The sequence below is a fragment of the Notolepis coatsorum genome, assembly GCF_963971535.1.
Source record: "Notolepis coatsorum genome assembly, chromosome: 15".
NCBI classification, from domain to species: domain Eukaryota; kingdom Metazoa; phylum Chordata; class Actinopteri; order Aulopiformes; family Paralepididae; genus Notolepis; species Notolepis coatsorum.
The window spans coordinates 60,257,227-60,283,295 of record NC_140179.1 but is presented as its reverse complement, the minus strand read 5'-3'; the positions used below and the strand labels follow the sequence as shown (position 1 = coordinate 60,283,295).

The 26,069-nt window shown below is 41.3% G+C and overlaps 1 protein-coding gene across 1 annotated transcript in view; it reads right to left on the bottom strand.

Moving 5' to 3' along the window:
* Positions 1-26,069, bottom strand: part of LOC311242063 (alpha-actinin-2-like) — a gene marked incomplete at both ends in the record, with an annotated part of 33,471 nt that overhangs the window by 2,543 nt on the left and 4,859 nt on the right. Inside the window, 9 exons of the mRNA XM_084331014.1 lie at positions 1,828-1,953; positions 4,317-4,409; positions 6,187-6,272; positions 6,412-6,493; positions 9,993-10,071; positions 19,523-19,610; positions 20,545-20,631; positions 20,711-20,830; positions 21,677-21,791. Of these exons, the coding sequence (XP_084187140.1) occupies positions 1,828-1,953; positions 4,317-4,409; positions 6,187-6,272; positions 6,412-6,493; positions 9,993-10,071; positions 19,523-19,610; positions 20,545-20,631; positions 20,711-20,830; positions 21,677-21,791 (876 nt within the window). The remainder of the gene's footprint in view (positions 1-1,827; positions 1,954-4,316; positions 4,410-6,186; positions 6,273-6,411; positions 6,494-9,992; positions 10,072-19,522; positions 19,611-20,544; positions 20,632-20,710; positions 20,831-21,676; positions 21,792-26,069) is intronic.

The following is a 26,069-nucleotide window of genomic DNA, read 5'->3' as shown; positions in this document are numbered from 1 at the left end:
ATATATATATATATAATAATAATAAAACCCTTCTAAATCTAATTTCACCTTGAAATTCTAAATGTTGCCTGCACTTTTTTATGTATTGTCTATGATAAATGCAAGATTGTTTTTCTTCATCTTTTTCTAGAACAGATGCCAATGAATATCACATTTTTTATCACTATCACCGGTGATACATCTGAGGGCAGAGTGATGTACAGAATCTAAAGGCTTAAAGAGTAGAAACAACAGCATATCTATAAATGACATCACCATAATCCAAAACTGACAGGAGAATTGCGTCATCATTTTCCTAGTAATCATAGACGACCGCAACACTTCCGGTATTCTGAAATCATGGGAGAGAGAGCGGCGCGAGAAAATTAATGAATGTGGATGAGAGCCTTGACATTAAGTGGTTGTAGCTACGGCTGTGTGGGTGCTGGAGACATGATCCAATAGACTTTTATACGCCTGAGTCTCCTGAACACGGAGAGTCCAATCCCAAGTCGATCAGCACCTTCTCTGCCAACTATAGTCGCTTTTTCGCACCTACTCCCCAACTCTGCATGTGCAGATTGCCCACGGAGTCTCTCTGGATTGTCCAGAGATATAGGTTTATCAATCAGCGCATGGTTGGTAGCCTAAAAACAAGACCGTATTTCCCATATAAACCCTGTCACTTCCTGTGTTGCCGTTAGCTCCTGCCCTACAGCATGGGAACATTTTTGATGAGAGAGGAGACGCTGAGAAATCTTGCTAACGGTGAAAGTTATTTTGAATAATAATAATAATAATTAATTACATTTATATAGCGCTTTTCTAGACACTCAAAGCACTCCCCACAATGTAGGGTTGAAATTGCCTCCTTCACCACCACAGGTAGCACCCAACCTTGGGCTATGCAGGCTCAATGGTTGCCATACACTGGCACCCGGCACTCGTCACACTACACAATGGCTGAACGGCTCAGGCGACAGGGATTGATATCAGTCAATTAAGGGGAAGGGATGATTAGATGGCCTTGATGTCAGAGACCTGATTGGGAATTTGGCCAGGAACGTCGGGGAACCCCCTATTTTTGTTGATAAAGCAAGTTTTGTTTGGAATGGCTTCCTTTGCACCATATGTCTTCAACAGAGCATTGATCCAGCCCAGACACACACACTATCAACAGAAAATAGAGGTTGCCGATGGGCCCATGGAGGTTGCGGCCAATTTTCTCATAGAGGTCTTTCAGTCTCTTATCATTCTCAATTATGTTTCCGCTGTAAACCTGCCAGGGTATGGACATTGAAATTACGGTGATATACATTGATGTCAAAATCGCCCTAGTTGCTGCTTTAAAGCTGATAATTGCACCTTGCAGAATGTCAATGGAATGTTGTATCATTTGCATACAAATGTACAGTCCAGCCCGTAGACTTAAAAAAATATTCAATATAGATTGTGAATAAAACTGGGCCCAATATTGATCCTTGCGGGACACCTTTACTAATTGGCGAGTAGAACAGAATCAAATCCAACATTTAACTAACATTGGGTGGTTTGTAGATATGTCTCTAGGTAATAGATAACAGTTAACTGAACTTGGGTGGTTTGTGGATGTGTTTCTATATAATAGATACGAGTTAACTGAACTTGGGTGGTTTGTGGATGTGTTTTCTATATATAATAGATAACAGTTAACTGACCTTGGGTGGTTTGTGGATGTGTTTCTATATAATAGATAAGAGTTAACTGACCTTGGGTGGTTTGTGGATGTGTTTCTATATAATAGATAACAGTTAACTGACCTTGGGTGGTTTGTGGATGTGTTTCTATATAACATAACAGTTAACTGACCTTGGGTGGTTTGTGGATGCGTCGGTAGTCCCTGAAGTCCTCCAGCTTCTTGCGCACGTCTTCCATCATTTTCTCTGAAGAGCGGTTCTCCAACCATGGAGTCATGCGACGGATCCACTCCAGGAGCTTACAGGGGAGAGAGGGAGGGATAGATGGAGGGATGGATGGAAAGAGATGGGTGGAGAGAAGGGATGGGTGGAATAGAAAAAGCAATTGATTGAAAATGGAAGATGGATGATGGACAGATGAGGATGGGGTGAGAGATGGGGAGAATAGGGATAGACAGAGGAGCATGAAAACATCGAAAAACTGATTGACTGAGACTGATGGAGACTGACTAGCTTTCAGCGCCAGTGTTTCCCTCATTCAGTAGTAATGGGCTCTCTGTCTCTTTGTCTGGTCTCTTTGTCCCAGCCAGAGAATTGAATGTCCTGCAACTTTGACAGGTGTGTATGATTTAAACCTATCCTTTAGCAGTCTGTAGACCAGTTGTGTGGTAGCAGTCAGCCAGAAAAGAGACCGTTAGCAGTCTGTAGACAAGTTGTACGGTAGCAGTCAGCTAGAATAGAGACCTTTAGCAGTCTGTAGACAAGTTGTACGGTAGCAGTCAGCCAGAATAGAGACCTTATGAGTCTTTATACAACGGCATGCAAATTTCTCGATTCTGATTGGCCATTTACACGTCTTTATTGGCAACAATCCACGGTCCTGGGCTCAGGACCCGCCCACAACCGAATCACATATCACTCCCCGGCTCACTCCGGGAGAAAACAAGATCGCGGACAACAAATGGATATGTTGATAGCACCATAACGACTAAATATGAAGCGATTCTGTCAAGGGGAATGTGTTAGTCCTTTAAACAATGTTGGATGATGTAATTGATGGGTCTTGAGTCAATCTAGAACAAAAGAAAAATCGCGGATTGATTGATTTAAATTTCTACTTCCTTCCCACTGACTGCAGCGTTCACTCTCACACTGTCCGACGCTGGCGTACCCACAAACACACACACACACACACATACACACACACACACACACACACACACACACACACACACACACACACACACACACACACACACACACACACACACACACACACACACACACACACACACACACACACACACACACACACACACACACACACACACACACACACACACACACACACACACACACACTCCTGTCTGCAACAGCGGGGGAGTCAGACTGAGAGAGAAGCAGCGCTGTTTTAAGTGAGCATGGTCTATTGAATTGATTGATTGGTTGATTGCTAATTTTATTACTGTACCCCTGGTTTCCAACTGGTTAAGTTTAGGCTAAAAGAAATAAATAAAAAAATAGGGCGAAGAAAACGTTTTTTTCCTATAGGGCAAAGAAAACGTTTTAATTTGTTTTACCTACTTTATATAGAAGCATCTAAGAATGAAGTTCTATGGAAAGTAGGTCTGCATTCCCTTAACAATTGTGTGTATTGAGCCGTACTGTATTGTACCCATTCTGCATCTGGTAATAAAATTTTCAATCAATCATTCCAATAATACACAGTTGGATGTGTTAGTTGGTTGGATGCACTTCAAGCTGCTTCCACATGAGGCAACTTCTCTCAATCATTCCAATAATACACAGTTGGATGTGTTAGTTTGGTTGGATGCACTTCAAGCTGCTTCCACATGGAGGCAACTTGTCTTTTTTGTAGTTGTGGGAACTACTTTTTCTGGCGGATGGTTTTTTCAATAAATCTTCGATTAATGTGTGTTTATTGTATAGAAATAAGGTTGGATGAATCTGGCAGTTGTATAAAAGCTTTACACCACTTGTAGTCGTGATTTGTGACCAATAAACCATGCCTAGGGGGGTCTAACGACCACCCCTAGGCATGGTTTATTGGTCACAAACCACTCCTGCGCGTGATGTAATGCTTAAGTAGACCAGTTGTGTGGTAGCAGTCAGCCAGAATAGATACCTTTAACAGTCTGTAGACCAGTTGTACGGTAGCAGTCAGCCAGAATAGATACATTTAGCAGTCTGTAGACCAGTTGTGTGATAGCAGTCAGCCAGAATAGATACCTTTAACAGTCTGTAGACCAGTTGTGTGGTAGCAGTCAGCTAGAATAGAGACCTTATGAGTCTGTAGACCAGTTGTGTGGTAGCAGTCAGCCAGAATAGAGACCTTTAGCAGTCTGTAGACCAGTTGTGTGGTAGCAGCCAGCCAGAATAGATACCTTTAACAGTCTGTAGACCAGTTGTGTGGTAGCAGTCAGCCAGAATAGATACATTTAGCAGTCTGTAGACCAGTTGTGTGATAGCAGTCAGCCAGAATAGATACCTTTAACAGTCTGTAGACCAGTTGTGTGGTAGCAGTCAGCTAGAATAGATACCTTTAGCAGTCTGTAGACCAGTTGTGTGGTAGCAGTCAGCCAGAATAGAGACCTTTAGCAGTCTGTAGACCAGTTGTGTGGTAGCAGTCCATGTCCTTACCTCGCTGGCAAGCTTCTCATACTCTTCCATTAGCTTCTCATTCTCCTGGTTGACACCCAGGACCTTGCAGATACGGTTGGCTGCAGTCTCTGCCTATAAGAACAGAATAGACACACAGTCATGGTAGGAATCACACTCTTTACCTGCTCCACTAACTGCAACACCGCTGCTCCACCCACAAAAGGAATTGTTTGAAATGGAATCATTGCATAAATAATACGCGGGTTGTTTTATCATTCAGACTTTTAATAGTTTCACTTTATAGTTTCACATGGCCAAATGTTGTTTGGTCTGTGTTTTAGTGCTGCGTCAGTGCAGGAGAGATGTCTGGCAGAAGCCGTTATTATTGTGCACTAGGGGGAAAAAAAGGTTCTGGGTTGTTTGTAAATCACAATCGTCTAGGATGCTGAGCCCAAAATGCACCTTGCAAAACAGATATTGAATGAGAAATGTTTCAATGAGAAACGTGCCTCACAACAGAAAAAAAGACAGGCATAAGATGAACACATAAAGTGCAGACATATAAAATCACAGTTTTTCCCATTAGGATCTAACATCCCAACAGGCCGTCTTGTTTATGGGTTGATTTTATTGCAGTCTTAAAAATAGACAATAATAAAAAAGAGTAAAATAGAATAGACAGAGTAAAATAGTGCAATTGTGCAATAGAATAGTAGAATAGATTAGACAGAGTGAAATAGTGCAACAGTGCAGTGCAATATAACAGTTTAAACGTTAAAGCCATGCAATGCAGAATTGGGGTCTCGTGGATAGTGTGCCCACTGCGAATGCTGGGACCCATTACAAACTGTGGAACACATAATGAGCAGCTGCTCCAAACACCAGCCACCGGATGGCGATCGTGGTCTAATCGACCTGGAGGATGACACGTTGGACTGGCTTGCCTCAACGGAGCTGAAGGTCTAAGGCAGGGGTCAGCAACCCCTGTAATAATAATATGGACATAAATAACGTCTATTATTTATTTATTTTTATTCATTTTCATTCCAAAAGGAACACCTTGTATTTTCCTTGTATCGAGGTGATACTGTGAACTGAAATAGAAAAGTATTTATAACTTACGTTATATATCAACTAAAATATACGTCACACTCTCCCTGCCGTCTGCAGGTGGCTAATCTTGAGTTTCCGACCCCCCAGTAAGCTAACCATGGATAAATAAGAAATAAAGAAAAGTCTCAGAGGAACATAGAGGGTTTTGTGGCTCCAGATAAATTTTATTTCGTGCAGGAGGGGGCAAAATGGCTCTTTTGAAAAGGTTGCAGACTCCTGGTCTAAGGACATACTGTACGCCAGAGAGTTTAAAGCCGTCTTTACCTTCCCTGTTGCACAGTTTAAAACCTGACAGTCTTCCCTCCTGTTTGATACCCACTTTGACCCTTCCAACCTCCCTTAGCAGGTTTTCTGGATATGAGCTATAATCTGGTTTTGGTCTTTTCATACATGGGAAATTCATTTGTATTATTTTACAGATTACCTTTGTTTTTCTACTTTAAGTGTAAATACCATAAAAATACAGTAAATTACCTTTTATCAAAAATATTAACCATTAAATAAAGGTTGTAATCTGTAAATGTATTTGATTTTACTGTAATTTGACAGTAAGTATTTGGAAACCGTTGCTGCCAGACATTTACTGTTCTTTTACAGTCTTCTGAGCGCAGCTCTGTTAACAGTGTAGGCTATGTTGACATTAGGAAAATAATGTAATCACACCGGCCTTATCCTGTAAACGACCTCACCTTCTCAGAGATCGAGTGCACCGTCCACACCGTAAAAAGACCGTACAGACGGCAAGAAGTATGAAACAGGCCCTTAGTGAACCTGAGTCAGTCGGACAGGAAGTCACCTGCTCAGCTCCGGCAAAGGCGTGGTAGAAGCAGGACACGTAGGTCATGATGGCTCTCTCGTCAGGCTTAGGCGTGTTGACGATGTCTGGAGAGGACAGAACAGGAAATTACATTTTAAGACATTAAGATGTGTGTGGTCCCTATAGTTACAGTCAGAAGGCAGAAAAGGCCCAAAATAGACTTCAGACAGACAGGCAGACAGACAGACATGTGTTAGTATCTACCTTCAGCGTCCAACATCTTGGGGATGTCCAAATGTTTCTCAGCCACCTCCATAGCCAGGTTCAGATTACCCAGAGGATCATCCTGGAGAGGAGAAGAGAAGAGAGCAGAGAAGATGAGAAGAGAGCAGAGAAGATGAGAGAGAAGAGAAGATGAGAAGATGAGAGAGAAGAGAAGAGACAATGAGAAGATAGATGAGAGAAGAGAAGATGAGAAGAGAGCACAACAGATGAGAGAGAAGAGAAGATGAGAAGATAGATGAGAGAAGAGAAGGTGAGAAGAGAGCAGAGAAGATGAGAAGAGAAGATAAAAGAGAGAAGAGAAGATGAGAAGAGAGATGAGAGAGGATATAAGATATAAGAGAGAAGAGAAGATGAGAAGAGAGAAGATAGAGATAGAGAAGAGAGAGAAGAGAAGAGAAGAGAAGAGAAGAGAGAAGATGAGAGAGAAGAGAATATATAAGAGAGAAGAGAGAAGACAAGATGAGAAGAGAGAAGAGAGAAGACAAGATGAGAAGAGAGAAGAGAGAAGAGAAGATGAGAAGAGAGAAGAGAGAAGATAAGATGAGAGAGAAGAGAAGAAAGAAGATATAAGAGAGAAGAGAAGATAGATGAGAAGAGAAGATTAGAGGAAAAGAGAATATTGTAAAATATGTGAACATTTCTTCTAGAGTTTGTGTTGAAAACAAAAGAAACATCATACTGTAGATACATAGAAAGAGACAGACAGACTGTTAATCATATCAACCTCATGCCTAACCTCAGAACACTGAAGTGACATCATATGAAGTTACATGCTTTAGAACTCATATTCACTGCATGAACAGCATGCTAAGAGAGGTATGTTCTATACTGAATCACTAAGTTGTCCAACAATGGATGAATCTGAACAAAGGTTTCTGTTAGCTATGGTACACGTCTTGCTAGCTACGGTACATACCTACTCCATAACATGACCTTCAATCAGAGCAGCATAACTGGACCATATACTGTACCACTTTAACATGACCTTTAATCAGAGCAGCATAACTGGATCATATACCACTTTAACATGATTTAATCAGAGCAGCATAACTGGACCACATACCACTTTAACATAACATTTTAAATAGGAGGTAGTGAGATATAATTAGCATAGAACCGACATGAATTTGATTGGAAGTGTATGAAAGTAGGTAGGGTAAGAATAGTGCAGGTAAGGTACAATTTGTCAGGATATCCCTGATGTTTCATTGAAATGCCTGAGCAAAGCACACTGTTGCAACTGCTGATATAATACTTGAACCAGTTAATCTCGGTGTGAATGCGCCGGCCGGTTTCCAGATTAGAGTCCGGAACCTGCTCCGGCGCTCTGTCTGTGAATTTTTTTTTTTTTTTTTTTTTTTTGTATCCACTTTTTCTCCTTCTTTTTCTATTTTTCTCCCACCCCAATTTCGCCTTGCCAATTCTCCCTTCAATTCTCCCCTCCCCTGTCTCGAACGTTGCTAGACTATGCCTCCCACTGGTCGGCTGCAGTGGTCCGGTACACGAGGAGGCAGCCGTCGCATCTTTTCACCTGCACAGCGCGATCTCTCAGTGGTGAGGAGTAACGTGTGGGAGGCTCACGCCGCCCCTGTTACTTCCTGATTCTGCTGTACAGGCGCACCAACCGACCTGTAGGAGTCGCTGTCCACAACGTCCAATCCCCACCCACCAGCTTTCCCACCCTCTAACACTGCCAATTGTGTTAGTATGAACGACCAGCCAAGCCGGTAGCAACGCCGAGAGCTCGGCTCGAACCCAGCATCTCCTGCGTTAGTGGCGAGCGCCTTGCCCACTGCGCCACTTAGCCGCCCTGAACCTTCTTTTTTGATTGAAAACCTTTATTTATCCCCGAGGGGAGATTCAGATGTCCATCACAGCATCAAAAGCCATTTAAAAACAGTCAATACATAACATACAATTATTTAGTACGTGTTAAAAAACAAATGGATGGACAAATACGTAGGGCTAAGAAAGAGATAAAAAGAAGAGCTAAAATAGGGCTAAAATAGAGATAAAAGTGGCGAATGGAATAATTGTTTTGAAAAGAGTCTAATCATGATGTTAATCAATTAGTTAGTTACAGTCCATAAATCAGCTCCTCCAGTCCACGGCAGTTACCATCCTGGCCCTGCCTGGTTGTGGAGCCTGATTGCCACCGGCACAAAGGACGCTTTGTGGTATGTCGGGGGGGATAAGTCTGTGGCTAAACGTGGACCGCATTGCGGTCAGCTCATCACATATGTACCACAAAAAAATAAGTTGCGGGGGGGCATGCCCCCGGACCAGGGGCGGATTTAGGATTATAGGAGATCCGGGGCTTAGCCCAGATAGGTGCCTGCCTTTTTTTTTTTTTTTTTTTTTTTTTTTTTTTTGCAGGCAAGGGGTGGTTTGGAGGGGGTCAGGCACGACCCCCTCCACGGCAGATTTCTTTTGAATTTAATTAACCTGTACGTGCAATTTCCTGCAATATAGAGCCTTCAATCTTGACCAATAAAGCTGCTCTTTTCACTATAAAACTCAGTTAACTCAGTAGTTATGGTTAGATTTATATATTGGGGGGGGGGGGGTATATCATATTTTTCATATGATCAAAAAGTGGTGGAGCAAGAGCATACCTTTGCTCCCCCAAGTTCAATAGTGGGAGAGCAGAGATGCTCCGAATGCTCTTATGGCCAGGCGTCTATGATTTACTGATACAAAGTAAAATAGTGCAGTGCAATAAAATAGTTAGTAAAATAGAATAAAATAATGCAATAGTGCATTGCAATAAAATAGTTATCATCGTATTTCTTCGGGAGGCCGGTAAGGAGTGCATTACAGTAGTCGAGTTGGCTTGAAATAAAGGCATGGATCTGGTTTTCAGCGTCCTTTTGATTTATAAATGGCCGTACTTTAGCTATGTTTCTAAGGTTGAAGAATTAAGTTTTTGTCAACTTGTTGATTGTGATTTAAAGCTTAGGTCTGAGTCTACCATGACACCAAGACTTAACTCACTCAAATACAGTTAGCAGCTGGATAGACCACAGATGGAAATTAGCTTCTGCTAAATCTGGTGCAAACATATTTTCATGTAACAATGATGAATTGTCAAAAAAAAAAAAAAAAAAAAAAAAACGTTTATTTATTTTTTATTTTTTTATTTTTTTAAAAATAGATTCGGGGCTTTTCAGAAAACATTCGGGGCTTGAGCCCAAGTAGCCACCCCCTAGCTCCGCCCCTGCCCCGGACCCCCCTAGAGGGGCAGAGGTTCACCCACCACAGTCTCACAAAATCCTGTGGGAAACACTGGTTCCAGTCTAATCTGATTATATTCTCCATATTCAGTTCAGATTATGTACTGTAGCCTGTTCCAGTCTAATCCGATTATATTCTCCTATTCAATTCAGATTAGTTACACACTCAGATCCAATTTAGTAATTTACAAAATGTTGAGGGATTTGTTTTAGTTTAGCTTTTTCCTTAGTTTGATTCACTTTAGCTCAACTGGGGTTATTTTTAGATGACATGGTTAATTAGTTTGTGTTAATGAACACTTTGTGTTTTCCGCTCATGCTCTGGACCTTAGTGAGCTTGGAGATGTCCAGGAGGTCTGGGCGATGTCTGTGTATGAGCGCACACAGAGCCAGGCCGTCCTTCCAGCTACAGCACACAGCAGTCAATATCACAGGAGATAACAGAACAATATGTTGATCACATGGACCCATACATAATTAACCTGTTAAACTGTAGCCCTATTTTCAGAAATGTGCCTAAGTAAATGGAAGATTGCTCCACTTCCACATGGTCAATTAGCATGTTCTTGGTATCTAGGAACATCTAGGGACCTGGGGGTATGTATTCCCAGTGTCACAAATATTGTGTCTGTTACTAGGCTTGAGTAAATTGTAATGAAAAAAAGGAGAATATAAATGATGATATTTTTTTGCATCTGTGCCGGGGAATAACACCATGTTACAATTGTGCTGGAACTGAGCTTGCTCACTGAGCTCATTCACCACCTTCTTGAGATCAAGTGTACAAAAGATCTAAGCAAATGAATAAAGGGAACATGATTAAACAGAAGGATTTGTAGATACAGTAATAAATGATAATAAATTTTTATTATAAATTCATATTTGACCTTGAACTTGACCTTGACCTTATTATGGCCAAATCATACATCTATGGATAGGGAAAAGGCTCATCTTGCCAATGGCAGTGTTAAATCTGGATTTAGTCATTTCCTCTCTGTTTTCCGATAAAACAGATATAATTAGCATTTTTCTGATAAATTCTTATTTTCGGTAAATCGCATAAAACATCGGTAACAATTAAAATATACACTTTGACCGCTGTTTTGATAGGGTTAAGGTCTTTACTCTTGGCAAAAAAAAACTAAAAAAAACACAACATTAACCTCTTAACTGGTTGAGTGCTGAAACTACGTTTCTGTCGCCCAACCGCTGAGTGCCGGAAACGTAGATCTACGTTTTTCTCACAGTATTTCTTTTAATCGCTATTGCCATTCATAATTCAGCGGGGCACCTTGTGCATACTGGTCTGAGTGTGTCTGAGCTGGCAGACGGTCTTATACCGCCCTCTAACTCCTTCGGCCATTATTGCACCCCATTAGAAACGGGTTCGTTTCTTTTATCTACCGAGCTGCGGCGTGGGGGCGGGTCCTAAACACTCCGGCAAAACACACGCTTGTAGGGATGGTTTGGACAACTGACCCCGCCCGCCCGTTGATGTGCAATGCCCAACAACGTCGGAGACAGGATCGCTGTGGATAACTGGAATGGCGATCAGATAATCGGATTCTTTTTTTTGCATTACATCAGATACCAGGTAAGGACACTATATATGAAAGCTTGCGTTGATCTGATATTTATTTCTACCGCGATTGAAGCTATCTGTGTTTTATGTGTGTGGCTGTTTGCCGTTGGGTGCAGGAGGTGGGGGGGGGGGGGCGCCGGTCTAAACCACATTGCATGCTTGCACGAGGAAGGATAATAATGATGATCTACCATTGATTTCAGGAAGATCCGATAATCAGGCGAAAAATTATAATGAGTTTTTACTAGTGCTATCAATCGATTAAAATATTTTATCGCGATTCATCGCATGATTGTCCATAGTTAACTAATAATTAAAAAATACTTTTTTTTTATCTACCTTAAACAGATCTTTTTCAAGTTCCAAGTTTTAATACTCTTATCAACATGAGTCAACAAATGCTTGCTTTATGCAGCCATTTAACACAAAAGGATGACCCTCATGCATTGCAAATTTGCATCAAATTTAAAACAGAGTGATGCACAAAATAACTTAAAAAGAAAATAATAATTTAAAACAATGAATAAAGTGTGCATGAAATAACAGGGGAAAGAAAACGTTAGAAACTTGTTACATTCACCCACACAAGGGCTGAGTAATCACACACCCCCCTCCCTCTCTCTCTCTCACACACACACACACACACACACACACACACACACACACACACACACACACACACACACACACACACACACACACACACACACACACACACACACACACACACACACACACACACACACACACACACACACACACACACACACACACACACACACACACTCTCCCAGCTATCTTTCTCTCTTGCCCCTTCCTCATCTCTCTCACCCCCCTCTCTCTCTATATATATATCTCACACACACACACACACACACACACACACACACACACACACACACACACACACACACACACACACACACACACACACACACACACACACACACACACACACACACACACACTCTCCCAGCTATCTTTCTCTCTTGCCCCTTCCTCATCTCTCTCACCCCCCTCTCTCTCTATATATATATCTCACACACACACACACACACACACACACACACACACACACACACACACACACACACACACACACACACACACACACACTTCAAAAAAAAAATAAAAAAAAATCTTAAAAGTGAATCGTGAGTTTCAGGTGACAAAATCCGTTCAGCGGTTCTCGAGTTACATGCCGATATGTGAGGCGTGCGCCAAAGTACACATTACCACCCCAGACTCCCGGGGCTCTAGCTCCGTCAATCATTTGGCGACAGGGTTGTAGCCAATGAGTGTGGCTTTCCAATGATACCCCATTATATGATAATTGGGGGTCTAATACGGTCTCTATTGATCAATCTATGATAAAGAAAAGCAGGGTCCTCCCAATTGGGGGACCTTACAGCTTAACAGGTTTTAAAGGATCATCTTGATAACATGGATGGATTGACCCATACATATATTAACACTTTAATCGCCAAAAACGCTGGGCAGCGTCTTTCCCCGCCATGCTCATTCTACCGAAGACGCTGGGCAGCGTCTTTGATATCAATATTTCAAAAATCTGTGATCGAAATCATATTTGTCCCCCGGAGAGCCCCTCTCAACTCTCCAACGGTTCAAGAGCGCCATCTGGTGGCCGATCGGCGGATCGCCCAAACAGGAAGTGATGCGGATGAAGTGGTGCTCACCCATATTTCGTCCGGGCACTCGCTATCGTTACCGGGACTCCATCTTGACACACTGCACATCGATCGGTTGCAAATAACTCGATAAACAACATGATTTGGACGTATACTATTATACAACCTGGAAATGGATCGGATATTTCTACATCCCATAATAGGAATATTTCAGTTCCACGCTCATCGTCCAACGGCGCGAGGAAGATACGGTAAGATCCAGCATTATTTTTCAACGTGTTCGATACTAACTGTTCTAATGATCATATCACCCACACTAGATGAATGATATAACGTTGGCCACGGAATTAGAAACGACCCCCCGCCCATCCGGTCAACATCAGATCATACTTAGTAACTCCTAGAAGCACGTCCAGTTGAAATTTTTTATCTCGCACAGATTCCTATCAAACTGTATCATCATCAATATAATGCATTTGGGGCTATAAATCAAGTTCTGGAGAAAGCTGCAGAAAACGATAAAAACATACTTATACTTTAGACCGTATTTTAGTATGAATATGTGAATGAAAAAGTATAACGTTGCTACACCCTGAACAATAGATATAGGACGTTGAATGGGCCATAGTAATGTCAATTTAGCAATACAATTTAAAAAGTTATAGCCCTGCAAAGAAGGGGAACTTCTCCATGTTAAATAGGGCTGGCAAGGGATGGTAAATTATGAATTTAACCCTGGCGATCAAAGTGTTAAAGGATCGTTTTGATAACATGGACCCATACAGGATCGTCTTGATAACATGGACCCATACATATATTAAAGGAACATCTTGATAACATGGACCCATACATATCATAAGGATCATAAGGATCATCTTAACATGAAGAATAGGCATAAAATAAGTACAATAAGTACAGTGTTGCTCGAAGGCCTGTGAACCCCCCCCCCACCACGTCCCCATCCACTGATGTGCAGGATGGGTCAATGACAAAACTGTGCCACGTTTCAGGAATTCAGGAATAGAAAGAGATGGTTGGTGTGGCTACTGGCCATTCGTTAAAGGTATAGTTTTGATGTTTGTAACCCTGGCCCTATTTTTTACTTACAAATGATGATGTTGATCAGTATGTTCCTCATACTAGCTCTGGATAGTTAGCTACAATCCATGCTGTTCCTCATACTAGCTCCAGATAGTTAGCTACAATCCATGATGTTCCTCATATTAGCTCCAGATAGTTAACTACAGTCCATGCTGTTCCTCATACTATCTCCAGATAGTTAGCTACAATCCATGCTGTTCCTCATACTAGCTCCAGATAGTTAGCTACAATCCATGCTGTTCCTCATACTAGCTCCAGATAGTTAGCTACAATCCATGCTGTTCCTCATACTAGCTCCAGATAGTTAGCCACAATCCATGCTGTTCCTCATACTAGCTCCAGATAGTTAGCCACAATCCATGCTGTTCCTCATACTAGCTCCAGATAGTTAGCTACAATCCATGCTGTTCCTCATACTATCTATCTGGAGCTAGTATGAGGAACAGCATGGATTGTGGCTAACTATCTGGAGCGGGAGCATGTCTATGTTCCCCGGGTCCTATGGTCCCCGGGTTCTATGTTCCCCGCTTGCGATAAAAAGGGTCCTATGTTCCCCGGGTCCTATGTTCCCCGCTCCCGCTACCCACTCCCGAAAAAGCGACGAGTTGTGTGAGGGCCAACCATGTCAGCTTGCTTCATTTCTCTGTCATTACGGTAGTGTTCTCAAACGTACAGGTCACGACTAAAAAAAGGTTCTATGTTCCCCGCTACTCCCGAAAAAGCGACAGAGTTGTGTGAGGGTGTAGATATGGTGTAATTGTGTAATTGTGTATGTGTGTGTGTGTTCTGGATGTAACAGTACTGTATATCTCCAGTGCCAACAGATTCGGCCACCAGACGCTGCATGCTTGCGTGTAACAGAGATGTATGTTATTTAGTTAGGCCTACTGGACATTTTCGTTGACATAAGTAGATTTTTAGTTTTTTATTTATTAAGTTAACACATTGGGCGCCATGCATTGTGCCCGTCATTATGCCCTCTCTGCCACCGCTGTAAGCCTATGGAGATGTTTACCTTCTTTGCAGGGCTATAACTTTTTAAATATTATAGCTATATCTGCATTACTATGGCCCATTCAACATCAGGTATCTATCGTTCCGGATGTGGGAACGTTATATTTTTTCATTCATACATTGTTGTGTTTATACCGTCGAGGATATAAGTATGTTTTAAGCTTTTCTGCTGTAATTCCAAAAACTCTAGTTATAGGCCCTGAAGCATATGATAGATTATCGATTGGCGTTTCTTTCCTATACACGCTATATTAAAAAAAAATTATATATATGATCGGTATACATTATGCTTCATCATGCGTGAAGGAAAGGGGGGGGGTCGTTATATTGATCAGACTGATTGCAAACAAAGAAATGGACAATCAAGCTGAAAGTAACGTTAGTGTCCTCTTACCGTTCGCCGATGAGACTGGAGGAAAAAGATCCCAATTATTTGACGTCGATCTGCTAGATCCATTTCCGGTTTGTATGACGCAATAAACGCCAAAATCATATTGATTATTGCGTTTCGAAAGCGATCCAAATGCACTAGAGTGTGTATATTGATCCACGCCACAATATATATCTGGCGGAGGAATTTCCTCGATGCACCGATCGCCACTTCCGGTTTGGCGTGAGTGTAACTCGCCCGACCATCCACCAGGTGGCGGTATTGAGGCATTGCAATATCAGAACAGGGTCTGGCTGCGATCCGGAGGGAGGTTGGATGAATTATGAATGCCATGGCGAAAAAATGAAATATTGATCCCAAACACGTGATATGCCGTTGTTGGCGTCAACGCATGGCGGGCAATAACGATTTACGCCGTTCTTGGCGCACAATGTGTTAATATAAAACGTGTTTCAAACGTTATTGAGGTTGTTAAATACACACTTTTGATTTCTTTAAGTGGCGAGTGACGTCTTTTTCGTGCTTATTTGAGAAGGGTCCAGCTGCACAGCCGGAGAGCAACGATCTCAGGGCCGCGCTGTGACGACCACGCTGTGAATATATGTGTATACTGGATATGAACAGCAGTATTATAGGCCTACAGCAGTATTGTACAGCAGTATTGTACAGCCAGCAATATTATACATTATTATACATGACTATTCTATGCAAGTAGGCTATGTCTAAGCTATTTTATAGTATTATACATGAACTATGTGCAATATGCATAAGACTATGAGCTATATGTGGGTATGTCAGGTGGTCTTGTGGTCAAAGTTATGTATGTGGAATCATATAAGAATGTTCAATTTGACCAATTAGGCCCTTTATTTTTCTAGATGCATATCAATCACCATTAAAAATTGTAAATCTTGATGCATCACATGCTGCCAGCACTTTCATTGCCCTTTCTGCAATGCATCCTTATTCAAACCAACACGGTTGAGTAAGTTGAAGAACCATTTGGAGGTCCATTTTAAGCAGGCAGTTTCCTATGAAGGTAAAGTTGTCACAGCGCGGCCCTGAGAGCGTTGCTCTCCGGCTGTGCAGCTGGATACTATTGGCTTGTGGTGGACAGCGCCTTGGTGCTGAAGTGTCATTCAAACTATCCTTACTTAAATATGACGGGCGACTACGGCACCACACATGTGAACAGTAACAATGCAATTAATGAATGTCTTGTTGTAATTAGTACCCAATGTCATGCGTCTTCTTGAAGCGGATTCAGCTTGTTTTGCGCCGATTTGACGTCAGTTTAAAACCCTTCTACTCCTATGGCATATTTAATTCCGCCTGGATCTTTTCTTTTTATTGTGCGCTTATTTGACGTTACTGTACGATATAAGTGTGTATTAAAAGATGGAGCTGTTAATGCGTATGAAGGTTTGTGTCCCAGGGCAAGCTATATTCACGTATTCACGTAACTCGCATATATCCTCAACTACCCTTTATCTTTCAATATCTTATTTGAAGTTACTGTACGATATAAGTGTGTATTAAAAGACGGAGCTGTTAATGCCCGGGCAAGTTATATTCACGTATTCACGTAACTCGCATATATCCTCAACTATCCACAACATCACGTAACTCGCATGCAGGGAACATACGACCGGGGAACATAGGACCCTTATTGCAGCGGGGAACATAGAACCCTTTTTTTGTTCGGGAGCGTTCGGGAGCGGGCGGGACCGGGGAACATAGAACCTTTATTTCGGGAGTGGGGAACATAGAAAAAGCGGGGAACATAGGACACAGGGAACATAGGGATGACCCCTTTGGAGCTAGTATAAGGAACAGCATGGATTGTGGTTAACTATCTGGAGCTAGTATGAGGAACAGCAGGGATTGTGCTGAGAAATGACTCTACCGATCAACAACATTATCGTTGGTAAGTAGGAAATAGGACTATGTTTCCAAAAATCTGACTTATCCCTTTAACCTCTTCCACCCGTGCGGTCCGGTACCGGATCGCAAATTACATCACGTCATAAATCATTCTCTCTCTGTCTGACATAATTATGTTTTTTTTTTCCAAACGTATTCAAGAGTAAACATCCTAACCATGTCATAACAGCAGTCATAGTGTATATTTTCAGCAATACGTTTGTTTACCAATAGGTTAAAGTGTTATTAGTAGGGATGTCCGATATTATCGGCCTACCGATATTATCGGCCGATATTGGCATTCAAATGTAATATCGGAAATTATCGGTATCGGTTTTCAAAAAAAGAAATAAAAATAAAATAATAAAAAAGATTTTTTACATTTATTTAACCTTTATTTACCCAGGCAAGCACAAATTCTTATTTTATTTATTGTAAAAAGTATGCATAATGTTGTGTTTTTGGGGGGGGGGGAAACACAATATCACAATATCGGTATATCAGATATCGGTAAAAAAGCCAATATCGAACATCCCTAGTTATTAGTGAGATTTTAGTTTTTGAAATGTGTTGTATTTTTCGCGGAGATCCGCCATTTTGAAGGACATCCAGAGCTCTCAATGAGCGTTGCTTTCAAGCAAATTACTTGTGTATGAATTTTTTTTATTTCTCTTATTACTCTGGATTATATACCACAAAACAGAACATTATTGGCATATATTGGAGCGCAGTTAGTTTGTCTCCCCTATTGTCAACATTTGGCAACCATCCGATTTGAAATCAGTTTCAAAATGGCGGAGCTGTTGCAAGAATAAAAAACCTACTGTACATACAGTAGATTTCATTCTCTGTTCTTCATGCACGCCTGGTGATACTAAATCCAAATTGAACTCTGCCATTGGAAAGAGTAGATTTGGCCCGATCCATTGTGTGTAAGTTGGCTATAATAAGGTCATTTATAGGCCTCATATTCTATATTCTATGATAATATTTCAAATTGCATGGGTCCGGATGGCAGAATTCAGTACTGTATCTACAAAACCTTCTGTTTAATCATCTTACCTTTATTCATTTCCTTAGATTTTTTTGTACACATGATCTCAAGAAGGTACTGAACGAGCTCAGTGGCAGTTTCTTATGTCTGGTCATTTTTAGCATGGTGTTATTCACTGTCAAAGATGCAAAGAAAAATCATAATTCATATTCTCCTTTGTTTCATCAGCAAGCCTAGTAATAGACACAATATTTCTGACACTGGGAATACATTCACTGAGGTCCATATATGTCCCTAGATACCAAGAACATGCAAATGGACATTGTAGAAGTGGAGCAATCTTCCATTTACTTAGGTATGTATTTTAGGCGGATCTTCAGAAAATAGGGCTCCGGGCTTAATTTTTATTTTATTTAACCTTTATTTAACCAGGAAGTCCCATTGAGATACAAGATCTCTTTTGCAAGGGAGACCTGGCCAAGATGACAGCAATAACATTTGCAATATATCAGACAGCAATAAAATGTGCGGTACATCACAAAAGAACATAATAAAAGTGCATGTATACAATATACAATACATCACATGTAAACACAAAAACACAAAACAGAATAGTCTACCTAATAGTAAAAGTGTATGACAGTAGAATACAGGGTAAGAGGTTAACGTTTGGATTACAGATTCAGCCTTTATTTTATGCCTATTCTTATGTCTGCACGTTCTAGGTTGCACGACTTTTAGTGTATTTTATACCTATTCTTATTATTATATTGTAAAAAATGTATGCATTGAAATGTCTGCAAGTCACATTGAAAATGTTTGTGATCTCAATTGTCCTTTTCGAGAATAAATAAAGGTTTGAATTTAATTTAATTGACTGCACCATATTCCCCTAAAGCTATAAAATCAGAGAGGGAACCCTCCAATTTGTGATGTCACCTGGATGTAGAACCTGGGGCACTGATTTTGTGGCGCTATATCATGTTTGTTTGAGCTCTTAATCCACAGAGACTTTAAGCGTGACATCACAAATACAAGTGGTCTTCCTCAGGTCTGATTAGCTCTTGGAGAGAGTGGTGCACATTCACAAAACCTGACTCCACTGTCGCGGGGCACGGCAATAACATCCAGATTTTTAAAAGGTGTGGCATTCCCCTTTAAAGCCACTTCGCAGACACTTCAAATGTGGAGGGCCGACCTCACCTGCAGTGGAAGTTCTGTACATTAACCATCTTGTAGGGGGCGGTCTTCCTCTGGCACCATAGAAGAAGACCCTCCTTGGCAGAAGTCTCTGTATAGAGAGGCAAACAAACAAGATTAGATAGATAGATAGATAGATAGATAGATAGATAGATAGATAGATAGATAGATAGATAGATAGATAGATAGATAGATAGATAGATAGATAGATAGATAGATAGATAGATAGATAGATAGATAGATAGATAGATAGATAGATAGATAGATAGATAGATAGATAGATAGATAGATAGATAGATAGATAGATAGATAGATAGATAGATAGATAGATAGATAGATAGATAGATAGATAGATAGATAGATAGATAGATAGATAGATAGATAGATAGATAGATAGATAGATAGATAGATAGATAGATAGATAGATAGATAGATAGATAGATAGATAGATAGATAGATAGATAGATAGATAGATAGATAGATAGATAGATAGATAGATAGATAGATAGATAGATAGATAGATAGATAGATAGATAGATAGATAGATAGATAGATAGATAGATAGATAGATAGATAGATAGATAGATAGATAGATAGATAGATAGATAGATAGATAGATAGATAGATAGATAGATAGATAGATAGATAGATAGATAGATAGATAGATAGATAGATAGATAGATAGATAGATAGATAGATAGATAGATAGATAGATAGATAGATAGATAGATAGATAGATAGATAGATAGATAGATAGATAGATAGATAGATAGATAGATAGATAGATAGATAGATAGATAGATAGATAGATAGATAGATAGATAGATAGATAGATAGATAGATAGATAGATAGATAGATAGATAGATAGATAGATAGATAGATAGATAGATAGATAGATAGATAGATAGATAGATAGATAGATAGATAGATAGATAGATAGATAGATAGATAGATAGATAGATAGATAGATAGATAGATAGATAGATAGATAGATAGATAGATAGATAGATAGATAGATCCCTACCCTCTACAGATATATCCTGTATAGCAAAGCGAAGTATAATGGTCCAAATCATTCCAAGGGTCATCTTTACGTTACCGTCCACTATCTCTGCAGGGAACAACAAATAGGTTACAAACACAAAAATACATTCTCTGAATTTTACTTGTGTGTGTGTGCCCGGTGTTACCCTCTGCTCCAATAGAGACCAGTTTCACTCCCTTGCTGGTGATGTACTCCAAAGCTTTGTTGACGTTGGCGATCTTGTGGAAACGCATCTTCCCTCTGTCTGGCTTAGGAAGTCTCTCGCCTATGGAACAGTATGGAAGACTATGGAACAGTATGGAACAGTATGGAAGACTATGGAACAGTATGGAATAGTATTAAATAGTATGGCATATTATTAAATAGTAGTATATAGTATGGAATATTATTAAATAGTATGGAATATTATTAAATAGTAGTATGGTATGGAATAGTATTAAATAGTAGTATATGGTATGGAATAGTATTAAATTGTATGGAACAGTATCGTCGGATTAATCTGGAACACTATGGAATAGTACTGAACAGTATGGAATAGTATGGAATATGGACCTCAAGTGAACTGCAGACACTATTTCCTCAACTACTGTCAACTGTAGTAGTAGTAGTAGTAGTAGTAGTAGTAGTAGTAGTAGTAGTAGTAGTAGTAGTAGTAGTAGTAGTAGTAGTAGTAGCAGCAGAAAGGTTAATAGCATCTGCAGTTCACTAGAGGTCTGCTCTCCTCCATGTGACATCATCCGGAGGAGTTTCTTTGGGGGCCAAGCTCTCAAGACACAGTAGAAGACACATGTAGTTTCATGAAGGTGTTATCACATCTCCTCCTCTCAACAGAGCGATAGGATTCAGATTCAAATGAATATCATATTTAGGATTTGTGTGTGTGTGTGTGTGTGTGTGTGTGTGTGTGTGTGTGTGTGTGTGTGTGTGTGTGTGTGTGTGTGTGTTGTGTGTGTGTGTGTGTGTGTGTGTGTGTGTGTGTGTGTGTGTGTGTGTGTGTGTGTGTGTGTGTGTGTGTGTGTGTGTGTGTGTGCGTGTGTGTGTGTGTGTGTGTGCCTGCCTGCCTGCCTGCCTGCCTGCCTGCGTGCGTGCGTGTGTGTGTTGTTCCACGCACCAGAAATTACTTCCAGCAGCAGCATGAGCTTCAGTCCGTTCTTGAAGTCCTCCTCAATGTTATCAATTGAAGTCCCTGCCTTCCTCAAGTGAGAGTTACACCATGCCGTAAAGGTCTGAGAGGAGAGGAGAGGAGAGGAGAGGAGAGGAGAGGAGAGGAGAAGAGAGGAGAGGAGAGGAGAGGAGAGGAGAGGAGAAGAGAGGAGGAGAAGGGGGAGAGGAGAGGAGGAGAGAGGAGGAGAAGAGATGAGAGAAGAGGAGAGGAGAGGAGGGGAGAGGAGAAGAGAGGAGGAGAAGGGGGGAGAGGAGAGGAGGAGAGAGGAGAAGAGGAGAGAGGAGGAGAAGAGATGAGAGGAGAGGAGAGGACGGGAGAGGAGAAGAGAGGGGAGGTGAGGAGGAAAGGAGAGAGGAGGAGAGGAGAAGATAATACCAGTAAATTAAGTACATGTTTATTTACCAGTATTTTTACAATAACAACTACAAAGTCACAATACAAAAAACAAATCTAATAGAAAATAAGGGATAAAAAAAACATATAAGAGAGAGAGAATAATAAGGCATCTTATGAATTAAGAATAAGAACGATAAGACACATTAACAAATTGTGTGTTAGTATTTATTTTATATTTAATTGGCTGTATGCAGAAGAACAACTATATTATGTCCCGCTCTGTGAGCTCATTATCTGGCTGTCCCGTCCGTCCGTCCGCCCTGGCTCCGAGGCAGTTTCCACTCTCAGAGTATCTGCGTCTGAAGTCGACCAACGCGGCGGCTCAATGGAAAACAGCGTGTGACAACATGGCAGACACTCTTCTTATACATACCTGCTACACACTGCGTGCCGTGCGTGAGCCTTACATACCTTCTTCTGCATGCCATGCGTGATCCACAACATGAAGGAGCCGCCCTCATCCTCACTCGGTACATTCACTGTCTTTCTGCCGTATAATACCCTCTCTCTCTCCGCCCAACGCCTATACAGGTTGATCAAGGATACATCGTCTGTCTCATTAGCGTCGTGAGCCATTATTCTCTCTCTCTCTCTCTCTCTCTCTCTCTTTCTCTCTCTCTAAGCCATGTGTCCTTTTTGGCCACCTTTTTCTAGCTGGATGGCTAACTGGCTGGCTAGCTAACTGGCTGGTTGACAGACTAGCTGACTGGCTAGCTATAGCTGGTAGGATGCCTGCCAGTAGGGAACTGTTGGCTGGCAGCAGAGTGATTGCTTGCTTTTTCCAGTGGCTCCGGTCAAAAGGATTTATGACGCGCCGCAAAGAGCAAAACAAACTTAGACGCACACACAGGTGCCCTCAGACAAAGACAGAGAAACACACACACGAAACACACACACACTCAAACTCTACACAAACCACAGACACACAAGCATTCACACAGAGTGCGTCATATCAGTGCAGAGGTCATGAGGACGTTTGACGGTCATGACAGGCTTTTGTCACCTCATAAATTAGGCCTGTGCTGACATCTAAAAGTGGCCTTGTTGAATACTGGCATATGGGATGACCACGCAGGATAACCACACAGGATAACCACACAAAGTATTTTTTCAATATGTCCAAACAGCATAACGCACCACTGTTTTCGTTTTTGAGACTTTGAAACAAGCTGGTGTACATGACTAGACCATAAAATTATATAGCATATAGAAGTATAATATAGAATAATACATTATATAAATGTGTGTGTGTGTGTGTGTGTGTGTGTGTGTGTGTGTGTGTGTGTGTGTGTGTGTGTGTGTGTGTGTGTGTGTGTGTGTGTGTGTGTGTGTGTGTGTGTGTGTGTGTGTGTGTGTGTGTGTGTGTGTGTGTGTTATAAATGAATGAACCTAAATATGTAGTTTGACTGATAGATACACAAAATGGGTTTATTTATGTTGATTTAATTTAGTTGTGTTGATGTTTCCATTTTTCCAAAATGGGTATATTCTGTTTGGTTTTACGCAATAAGTCTATCGGTGTGTTGTATGTGTGTATACATTATTATTATTATTTTTATACATTATTCTTCTTCCTGTTCCTTTCGGCCATGGAATTTGGTGAATTATATTAATATGTACTGTTGGATACTGTGGTAATTCCATGTACAAATAAATAAATGATGATGATGATGATGATGATGATGATGAGGTCAGCTAGCTAGTGTATATGACTAGGCCATGGCTAAGTCAGCTAGCTAGTGTGCATGACTAGGTCATGGCGGGATCATCCCTATGTTCCCTGGGTCCTATGTTGCCCGGGTCCTATGTTCCCCGATTGATTGATTAATTGATTGAACATTTTATAAATTTTTATAATTTTATTAATTATTAATGTCCGCCTTGTTTCGAACTGGTTAAGCTTAGGCCCTCTTTCGAAGTTGGTTAAAGTTAGAGTTTGGAATCAGGGCTGGTGGTCTAACATTTTCAATCAATCAATCGGGGAACATAGGACCCGGGGAACATAGGACCCGGGGAACATAGACATGCTCCCGCCATGGCTAGCTCAGCTAGCTAGCTGGTGTGCATGACTAGGCCATGGCTAGGTCAGCTAGCTAGTGTGCATGACTAGGCCATGACTAGGTCAGCTAGCTAGTGTGCATGACTAGGCCATGGCTAGGTCAGCTAGCTAGCTGGTGTGCATGACTAGGCCATGGCTAGGTCAGCTAGCTAGTGTACATGACTAGGCCATGGCTAGGTCAGCTAGCTAGTGTGCATGACTAGGCCATGGCTAGGTCAGCTAGCTAGTGTGCATGACTAGGCCATGGCTAGGTCAGCTAGCTAGTGTGCATGACTAGGCCATGGCTAGGTCAGCTAGCTAGTGTGCATGACTAGGCCATGGCTAGGTCAGCTAGCTAGTGTGCATGACTAGGCCATGGCTAGGTCAGCTAGCTAGTGTACATGACTAGGCCATGGGAGGTCATCCCTATGTTCCCCGAGCTCTATGTTCCCCGGGTTCTATGTTGCCCGATTGATTGATTGATTTATTGAACATTTTATTAATGTCCGCCTTGTTTCGAACTGGTTAAGCTTGGCGACTCTTTCGAAGTTGGTTAAGGTTAGAGTTTGGAATCAGGGCTGGTGGTCTATCGCCCTGCTCTAAAGATAAACTCTAAGCATAACCGACTATCTATCGCTACCGGGGAACATAGGACCCGGGGAACATAGACATGCTCCCGGCCATGGCTAGGTCAGCTATAGCTAGTGTGCATGACTAGGCCATGGCTAGGTCAGCTAGCTAGTGTGCATGACTAGGCCATGGCTAGGTCAGCTAGCTAGCTGGTGTGCATGACTAGGCCATGGCTAGGTCAGCTAGCTAGTGTACATGACTAGGCCATGGCTAGGTCAGCTAGCTAGTGTGCATGACTAGGCCATGGCTAGGTCAGCTAGCTAGTGTGCATGACTAGGAAATGGCTGGGTCAGCTAGCTAGTGTACATGACTAGGTCAGCAAGCTGAGGCCAATCCACCTGCTATTCTAAATATATGGCTAGATATAGTCTAAATTCCAAATATATGGCTGATGACATGTTTGGAGATGTAACAAACTTCACAACTGGAATCAACCTGATGGAGAGACCGATCCCAATACATTGATCCTAATAAACAGATTCTAATAAACATGAAATAAATGAAAGAAAAGTAACTCTGAAGGCTCATGGTGTGTACTGGATTACTTTAATATTGGACATAATTTCTACTGCTTTTCAATTATCTGAATCATGAACGAGGATCATGAATATTTAGAAATATGCACTCTATCTTAAAGGAAAACTCCAACATTTTGGGAAATGATCTTACTTGCCATCTACCCTGGAGTTAGACAAGAAGATACATATCTTTTTCTTCTCTGTGCATGCAGTAGGAGTAGGAAGACGTTGGGAACTAGGCTAATGGAGGAACCTACTTCCAGTGACTGACACTAAGCTAGGCTAACTGTGCGCGTCTTCCTACTCCTACTGCATGCACAGAGAAGAAAAAAGGTATGTATCTTAACACTCCAACATTTTGGGAACCCTGGAGTTAGACAAGAAGATGCATACCTTTTTCTTCTCTGTGCATGCAGTAGGAGTAGGAAGACGTTGGGAACTAGGCTAATGGAGGAACCTACTTCCAGTGACTGACGCTAAGCTAGGCTAACGTGCACGTCTTCCTACTCCTACTGCATGCACAGAGAAGAAAAAAGGTATGTATCTTCTTGTCTAACTCCAGGGTAGATGGCAAATAAGCTAATTTCCCAAAATGTTGGAGTTTTCCTTTAAATGGGACCTATTGAGAAAATGGCCTTTTCCTGTGTTGCTTGTTTTTACAGAATGATGGGTTGTCCCAACACTGAGAAAATGTTAAATATGTGCATTGTGCCTTTTCTGCAGTTCATCTGTGACAAGAACCCTCCCTCTTGAAATG